Raw genomic sequence first — 9,995 nt, forward strand, 5'->3', positions numbered from 1 at the left:
AAGTCTTCTCTTTTTGAATTACGCCTTTTTTGTTGATAATTATTGTAAATGTCAAATCATGTCAAATCATTAATATTTAAAATGGCAGTATTTTGATTTCACTTTGAAAGCATTTTTGTCAGCTGTAGATTGCAATTTCTCATTACAATGGTTAGAAAAGAAAATCAGCCATAATATTTTGGAATTAAATTGTACTCGACACTCAATTTTAACAGTATTCTGAATACACCACTGACAACAGTGAAAAAAAATGACTAGAAAATAAAATATACTGTGATTTCTCATTGAATTTTGAATAAAATGAGTACATTTTGGCAGTAACTTGAGAATTGTCATAGAAAATATTTGTCTTGAAAACCTGAGAGGTCGAATGTTCATGATCAAATGTTTTACTCTGAGTGTGTGTGTTCTACAGAAAAATGTTGAAAAGATGTAGTATTTCCTTTGTCACATACTGGTATAAACTATTCTTGTGTGAAACAATCTTGTTTCGCTGTTAGTAAAAACCTCACATTTGGTACGCTGAACTTTTGAGGGAAGGTTTTATACGTAGCAATGGATGTATTTCATACGTACATTATACTGTGACAATTCTGTGCAATATTCTCTGCCTTGCTTTGCCAGGTTTTATTGGACAGTTTCTTGAAAATAATGATCAGGGTAGTTGTAATTAAAAAGTGGATTGTAATATGATTGTGTTAGAGAAGTAGTAGAATCTTTGGAAAACAATGAAATAAGCACCCAGTAACATGGAATGATGAGGAAGAATTTATTTTTCCAAAAATATGTGAGAGTTTTTAGAATATATGCAGGAAATAATAACTCTAGTGATTGTCACAACATTTGGCCAATAACATTTTTACAGAAGAATATTATCAACCAACCTTCATTGGTTTATTCATTACAATACAGTCATCCTCCCCAGCTGTCAAAATAATCTGAAAATGGATATTTAATTTTTTTAAAATGTGAAAATTTCACAAGTTTCTGACACTTGGTTTCCACTTAAATTTCTCACATTTTTAGATGTCTTAGTGTCAAATGAGACTTCACAAAATTCAACTTTGTACAGATCAGCTTGGATATCAGCAAAACATATTTACAGTAAGCCATTATGATGCTTTCAGAAATGATGGCTGCATGGCTGCATGGCAGCCACACTCAGCTCCCACTGCAGTTTAACTATTGGAAAAGCATTCTGACAGTGCAATCAAAACTTCATACTGTAAACATATATTCAAAGACATTTTTTTGAAGCACTGTGCCTGTTCACCCCAATTCCCTGTCAACAGGTCCACAATCAGCATTGATAACAATAGGTTTGGGCCAAACCGTTGTTGTGAAAGTCGGTTATTAGGCAAGTTTAACCTGTATCATCATAGACCCTTTCTCTGGGGTTTATGGTATCATATAGTAAGTTGTGTCATAGATCTAGGAGAACTGAAATGTAAGGTGTGTTCACACTGTGGTCTGTTGGATTTTTTCAAACCCTTCAATAGCATCTTCCAGTTCACATCTGTGAGGGCGCCAAAGGCTTTGTATACATGACACTACATGATGCACCTGTTAAGAAGTTGAAGTAAATGTTCCCTTTTAGGCAAAACAATCAGACTTGGAACACTTAACTGATAAACCATATATTACCTATGTACCGGTACATTGCTTTAGAGGCTAAGACAATGGGAAACACTATCATATTAAAAATAGTGACAACATCACTGTTCGCTCCCATATAGTTATCAAAACAAGTCAACAATTGTATGAAACATGGACATACATATACAGACAGACTGACATACACAGACTGGCACAGGGTGATGACATTGACCCCAGGTATGCCTTGGCCCATGGAGAGTGATAAAGATAAAACAAACAGCTGAATGTAATGATAAAATAGTTAGGTATAGGCCTATACAGGCACTGAGAGTGAATATGTTACAGCAATTTGATTAGTTTCTTTTCCTTTTCTACTTCTGTGATAATTTTTAAGACAATCAATCTGCAAGGCAGTTTATGTATTGACAAATATGTTATCTTTTACAAGCACACAGTAAAATGTTCTTGATTTTTCATTTACAATATTTGACATAGACTGAAATACATGAGATGCAACCAATGTTTACACTTTGCCCATACACCAGATACATGGAGAAATTTCAACATACAATCAACTCAGAAACCCTACAGGAAAAAATAAACATTGTTTTCTTCCAGAACAGCTGGTACATCCACATCTGCAACAACTTACAAACCAATTACACAAGGATGATGACACAAGAGATAAAGTTAAACTGTGGGAACTTGACTATTCCTTTCAAATCCTTACTTGACATCTTACATTGTAAACTAAAATACACTGCATGGTTAATTGTGTACAAAAATGTTGTTAATTGTGTACAAAAATACATTGGGATTGACCATTTGATAAGGGGTGGTGTCTGGAAGATCGATGAGGTACATTATCTTTTTTATCCGATCCATTGTACATTCTTTTTTCCCCACTCTCTCACCTTTTCTTTTTTGTCAAACCTTCTCTGGCTGAATTTTTTTATTGGCATTTGTTAGGAATTTTTTCAAAATCTGCCAGAATTTTTTTACCGCATTTCAACACCAAATACAGTTTACTATATCAAATGCTTACTAAATCACCACATTATATACTCTTACATGTAGTTCCAGTAGGTATAAAATTACAAAAAAATCTTAAAAATACAAAATGAAAGATATCCAAGTAAAACTGAAAGTTTCGCAAAGTTGTCCAAAAAATTGAAAATTCGGATTTCAACTTAATTTCAATATATCTTATTAACAAAAACCCTAAGGACCGGTTTACTAAATATCAAAGCAATCAGACTGGTAAATTTTGAGAAACAAATTTTTGACCAAAAATGAGAAAAATTGCCCCCCAAAATACAAAATTGCAGATTTCATCCTAATTTTAAATATATCTCATCAACATAAACCCTAGGAACCTGTAAACTAGATATCAAAGCTACCAGATTAGAAGTTTTTGGAGAAAAATTTTTTGACCAAAAAAGGCAAAAATTGCCCCAAAATAAAAAAAAAATTGCCAGTTTCAACATACCTTCAATACATTATATTAAGATTAATCTTAAATACCTGTATACCAAATACATGTATCAAAGCTATCAAATCAGCAGTTTTTGGATTAAAAAAATTTTTATCAAAAATTGGGAAAATTGCCCCAAAATTACAAATATGACAATATCAATACAATTTGTACAAGCATGACTGAGGTCATTCCGAGGAACATGAATATTAGGTTTCATAGCATTCAGACGAGCGATTTCAGAGAACAAGAATTTTTGACTAAAAACGGAAAAAATACCCTAAAAATACAAACATGCAAATTTCATCCGAATTTTTGCACACATAATTTAGAATACCTACAGAAATCTGCATACTGAGTTTCAACCAAATCTGACCAATGCTTACTGAGTTTTAGCCATTTGTAGGATTTTTCCTTTTTTCCCCCTCATTTGCATATTTTTGGCACTGACATGTTCATTTGAACAAATTCACATCTCCACCCCTAGGTGCACCTGTACACCAAATACTAGGACAGTAGGTGCTACGGTTTTAGGAGTTTTGATCCGGACGGACTAACAGACATACATACATACTTACATACATACACACAGACGCCATTTTTCCACCTTATACGAATACCTCCCATTTGCATATATACATATGCATATATGGGAGCGTAAAAATGAAACTTTACATCTTAATTGCCTTGACCCGAGCGCAATCTAAAAGCTACAGCACAGCTGCCATATCACAACTTAAGTGTTAAAGGTATACAGTCACCTGTTATCTGAATATGCCCATATATGGTCAAAGGGGCATTCCTGGGTATTCAAAATGCCCATGTGAGGGTGCTGTTTTTAAAAAAAGGCTACCAGCTTAAAATCTGTGTTTGGTTAGATTTTCTCTTTCCATGGTAACTGTGGCAAAATTGGAACAGGTGACAGTATTCCTTTACTTGAACACATCAAGTCAAATCTTGAATGTAACAATTATCACAGAATTTTTTTTTTTCATATTTGTTCCTATTGTCTGTCATTTCATTGATCCTTTCAGCAAAAACAGAGCACACCAATCCGAAAACACTCTTGCAAATAGTACAAATCTCCAAAAAGAATCTACTACAGTTTATCATACTGTACATAACATGTGTGAAGTAAATTCTGACTTGTAAAGTTCTGCTACACATCAGTTAAATGTCAGTCACTGGCAAATATCCTATTCCCAATCAAACATTTTTGTAATGTAGAGCACTTATTCTGAAGGTTACTATACAATTACACGGTACTGAAACAAAATCTATTTTTGTAATTTTACAAATTTGTTCAAGTGAATTTAGCAATAAATTAAAGATGACAGGAAAACCGAAGCACAAGGCACAATGTTACATTTCGCATAAATGCACAATAAATAGAGACTAACATTTGAATGTAAGGAGTGCTGGAAGTTCTTGGACATCACTATTATTCTGTAGGATTGAATTGTATGCAGATATAATGACGTTATTGTTGTACATATCGCATTGATTAAGAAGCAAAATCTGTAACAGACTATTGTACAACCAGAAAAGTTTCAAAATGAAGGCATATACATGTAGTCACAAAGGATCATCTGATGAAAATACAAAATTAGTTTCTTATTTCTTTTCATTGAAACTCAAAATGCCTCAAAGTTAATGCATCTGGTGAGGTTAAGCAGCAAGGATTAATAGATTTCATTTTTGTGAAGATTGGTAAAATCAATGTTGAAAACAAAGTGTGTATATATGATCTGTCACATCAAAATTATAATGAAGAAGATTGCTCACTCTTGGTTTACAACACTAAACCCAATTTGAAAATTACTCAAAATTTAAACTGCATAAATAAAATGAATAATTGATGTAATTGTAAAACTATGACACATTTTGTCTCTTCCAGTACTTCACTTTGTATAAACTATCATTGGTAAATACAGATAAACACTTAAAGTTTTTTCAAAAAAATCTTGTTAATAGTGTGGCAGTGGTAGAAGTGAACCTTTCCTCAAAAGTTAACATGTTTCAAATTATTTACCAATATTGGTATAACTTGCAATGAAACAAAATGAAAACTGAATGTTTTTATATGTACAAATACAACTTGCCTGAAAATTAAATACATTTTATTATCATCTGAATCAGAAAAACCTCATTTATTATTTCCGTTATAAGAAAGTATCAAATTAAATCATCTAAAAAAGAGACAATATGTAGCTTACAATATTTGATTAAGTTTCTGTTTGCCAAGTGATGCAAAACTTTTTAAAACAATGACTATTATCCAATATGGAAAACCTTACTCTGTCAGGATACAAATTAGCAATGAAATGAGCTTTTTTCTGTGTTAGAAAATATTGTATAAGGTTTATCTAAACGCACTGTCATCCTGTAGTATTTTATTCTCATTATTCAAAAATACTGTACACAAATAGCTGTTTGAACCCTTTCAAAGTGAATAGAAATTAGTCATCTAGTTTCCAGCACAAACCACTTTATTGAAAAGCTCCCCTATTTTATTTCTTAAAAAACATTTTCAATCCACAAGTTTGATGATTTAATCGTTTTAATGCAACATCATGGGTGATTCCATTGTTTTCAATAGGATACAGAGTATGGAAGATTCCATTATTTTCAATGGGGTAGGTGGGTACATACAGAGTATGGATGACTCCATTGTTTTTTAGGACATATACAGAGAAATAGGTAGAAGGGTTAAGATCTAAACTGAATAATATAATCGTTGGTAAACAGAGTCATATTGATGTCTTCATATATTTGTCTGGTTCCTGTGTCAGGAGAGGTAGGCCCCCTCATTGCTGTGACACTATGCTGCTATGGTACACGGTAAAGTTACAAATATCTTACATCAAGCAAACAATATCAATATAACACTTCACTCAATTAAGGAAAGGAAATAACACATTTTGATATGTTCTAATATTGTAATTTCACACTTGAAGTGTTCACACTCCTGAAGAACACTGGCCCACCTGTTTCTATTTTTATACCAATGGTATTTAGTACTTCATATAATGTCATTGCTTTGTGAGTGGAAACAAATAGCTATATATAATATAATATAATAATAATATTTTTATTGCTTGCTTGTAAATATAGGATTTACATCACATTTGTGGCAATAAAAGTGTGATACAAAAATAAGTTAAAATTTTCTTCAATAAAGATAAAGTATTACAGTATAATAATAGTAGCTAATAATAAATATAACTAGGTATTTCTTTGTTTATATAAAGTAAAAATATAATCTGCAAGTTGTTCATTAAAAGATAACTCTTGTTTTGTTAGTAGAGAAATAAGCTGATTTTCAGTATCGTCGTTTGGGAAATTGATTTTACTGAAAAAGTACTATCTTTATGATTGGGTTGCAAATTCACAATGAAATGGGATCTCACTGTTCACTCAGTCAGTTCAATCCTCTGGTCAACTTTGTGACATTTGCTTATCACTGTACAAACACTTTGATGCAGTGGTTGAATGTATCAGCAACAACCACCCTGCAAGGTACATCATCTGTCAGTGCTATACCACTGGGGAAGTTCAGCCTATCTCTATCACTATCGACACGACAGACAAACTTGCCACTACTCTCAAACTTCAGTAGATTACTGGGGCTATCAGTAGTAACATAGACATATTTATCATTTTCAATTGCTATTCTCCTGGGCTTTCTCTTACCATCCCCAACCTGACAATTAAAGGAATACAAATACTGGTCATGTGCACTAAATACTTGGATACGCTTGTTATTGTAGTCTGCTACAAATACCAATCCAGTAGTTGCTATGACTACACCCCATGGCCAATTGAATTCCCCTTGACCTTTACCTTGTGATCCAAATGATCTAAGGTATTCACCATGTTGTGTATAAACCCTGACACAATGCCCACCATGGTCTGTCACATAGACAGTGCCATCTACAGGACTAATCCCAATACTGCATGGATCTTGTAAATCATTTTGTCCAAAGCATCTGATGACATGTCCATTCTCATCACTGACAACTACTTGCTTGTTCAGGCCTAGGTAAGAAATATTAGCAAAGCGTACGGTCCATATCGTCAGGATGGAATTCTACATAGCTAAGCTACGAAGTCCCACCTATGAGATGTAAAACACAGATAGTTGATGACAAAAGCTAGGTTGTCAAGACGCAATTTTGACGATTTTTCCCGTCATACATGGCGTTTCAACATGGCGGCCTAGGATAACGTCGATGCGAAGGCAGCAGTCGTGGTAAGTTTTTACCGTTATTTTTATGTTTTGAAGTGAGAAATCGTGAAAAATGTATCGCCTTCCGGGTCAAATATCATGGAAAATGAATTCCATCCTGACGATATGGACCGTACGCTTTGCTAATATTTCTTACCTGGGCCTGCTTATTGTTGTCATCTAAACATAAGCATGTATTGTCATCTGATATAGCAATATCACGTGGTGTAAAGGGCTTCTCAAACTGTTCACATTTGAGGATTTTCTTAAATTTTCCATCTCTGGCGGTCATCCCAAACCTATTGTTGTTCCTATCTGCAGTAACAATGTCTCCGTCTTTGTTTACGGCCACACTCCAGGGATAGTTGTACTGTCCCTCAGCACTTCCTTGACAGCCAATGGTCTTCACCAATCCTATGATGACAGGATAGCCTGGTATTGGTTGATCTCTTATTGTCACAGTAACTTGATATTTTCCATCCAATTGTCCAGTCACTGTAACTCTGTGTGTACCATCTCTGTTGTCAGCTACACTGATGTCTTCCCATGATGCATCAGGTTTTCTTACCTTGGCTTTCACTGGATGTTTTGTGTTGACTTGTTTTCCTGTGGAATCTCTGGTTGTGATCAGTAGATCTGCAGAGTCACCTTTCCAGAGTTGTTTTGGAAGGTTTTCAACTGTACATTTAGAGATCTCAATCTCATATATTGAATCAAGTATTCCCAGAATTCCACTTTCAGAGAACTCAACACTTGGTTGAAGTACAACTTTATCATATCGTGTCTGCAGTTTTGTTTCCATGGTAATCAGTTGCTTGATACGAGTACCGACATCACCCTTTGTTGAGAGAACTTGAGCAGCATTCCCATAGTTAATCAATGTCTCTATGTAACTGCATGCACTCTTAATGTTACCGCACTTTAATTCCATCTTATCAATATCAACAGCTGCTTTTTTAATTTTCATTTTGTAATTGTTTTTCAGTTCATCTATCAGTCTCTGCTCTTCTCTCTTTATTATCTTGATGATTTCTTCTGCTTTCATTCTCACCTTCCTTTCTTCTCTGCTGCACTGCTCTGTAAGATCAGTGTGTATCTGCTTGGCCAGGGTTTTGTTCTTTTCAGCTTCCTGTTCTTTCACTTTCAGTTTGTCAACCATGGCTTTCAATTCTGTAAGATACTCATCTGCTGCATCTTTCAAGTCTCTGTGTACATGTTCTGGTATGCGATGTTTGACTATGGTGCAGTTTGTACAGACAGGTACCTGACAGGTTTCACAAAAGAATTCAATTTCATTCTTTGGATGAACACTGCAATATTCTACTGCCTGTAGAATTTTTGGATCGACTGATTTTGTTTTTTCAAAAGCTGTAATGGCCACAATCCTATGTGTCTGTGTAGGTGACAGATTTCTATGCACCTTAACACAGGTATATTACACAGATAATGTTTGCAATCAACACACCAGTGAGTGGCTGTATTCTCTTGGCAACCTTCACATTTTATCTGCCTTCCCTCCACTAACTGCCGTCGTTGCTTGAATATCTCAATCAGATTGCTCATGAAGAAGTTGCCTTTTATCGCTGGCACTCCTCCAACAGGAAGCTTATATTGCTGTCGACATTCTGGACAGATTAGAGATCCAGTCTTCTCAACCAGTGTGACTAAACACTGCTCACAGAATGTATGCAGACATGGTAGACTTTTAGGAGACATGAACTGTTCCAGACAGATGGTACAACACAGGAAATCTTCGCCAACTTCTTCCAAAAATTGAGATTCTGATGCAGCAGCCATTGTACGTTTGTGTGTTGTCCACTGGTAGGCATGTCACGTACAAACCTATCACATGCTGTCAACTGTAATATATGCTAATATATTCAGTAGTGACGTATATTGTTGTGTTCATGCTCACAATAAGGTTACTCTCCTCATGGTTAGAAACTAGAGAACAACAGCCGTGGTACATATATATACTATATGGACCACTCATCTTGGTATATAAATTCCTCTCAGGTGTTGTACCTCTTTGCCAGCTACTTCACGATATGCCATTTATCAACTCCATATCAAGACACTTCAGCAACATAGGCAGTTATGCATGTCCTCTTTCTCTTGTCCACACCACAGTCAACCCACCCTGTGTCCACACTTTGTACTTTGTAGTATAGTTTTAATGGTGATTCAATCATTTCTGGGACCAAAGTTAAACTTTGTGACTTTGTGCTAAGGATTGAGTGGAATCGAAATATATTTTAGGTTTTAAACTACAATATTAATTAATCATCTTGCTGTGCTAAAACTCATGGAGTACTGCCAATATAAAATGTCATGAATTGATTGAGAGATTATTATGCCAAATTTTTCCATATATCAAGATTCATATTACTAAATATGCTGAAATGGATTTGCCTATGACCTGTGCTTACTAATATAAGGTTTTGGCACATAAATATTTTCAGTATTTGCACTGCAGTGCAAATGCCAGTGGTACTTGTGTGCTGCAATGCAAGTAAACTGTGGCACATATGTAATAATTTTACATATTGAGATTGTAGTGACGGCCTTTCTGTTTCAGTCAGTTACTGGGTTTTTTGCTACCATTGATACAGAAGAATGTCCATGATAAAGTAACATAGATCACAACTCTTAACCATGCACATTTGTTGTAATGCAAGGAAACAATGTTTTAATATC

The 9,995-nt window shown here is 34.6% G+C and overlaps 1 protein-coding gene across 1 annotated transcript; it reads right to left on the bottom strand.

Annotated features, from left to right (window-relative positions):
• Positions 1–6,530: 6,530 nt before the first annotated feature.
• Positions 6,531–8,265, bottom strand: LOC139124337 (E3 ubiquitin-protein ligase TRIM71-like). The gene is made up of 2 exons (XM_070690476.1): positions 7,456–8,265; positions 6,531–6,773 (listed from the first exon to the last, which is right to left on the bottom strand). The coding sequence occupies exons 1-2, from the start codon at positions 8,263–8,265 to the stop codon at positions 6,531–6,533; spliced, it is 1,053 nt and encodes a 350-aa protein (XP_070546577.1).
• Positions 8,266–9,995: the final 1,730 nt, after the last annotated feature.

The sequence above is a fragment of the Ptychodera flava genome, assembly GCF_041260155.1.
Source record: "Ptychodera flava strain L36383 chromosome 23 unlocalized genomic scaffold, AS_Pfla_20210202 Scaffold_23__1_contigs__length_28996876_pilon, whole genome shotgun sequence".
Taxonomy (NCBI): Eukaryota; Metazoa; Hemichordata; class Enteropneusta; family Ptychoderidae; genus Ptychodera; species Ptychodera flava.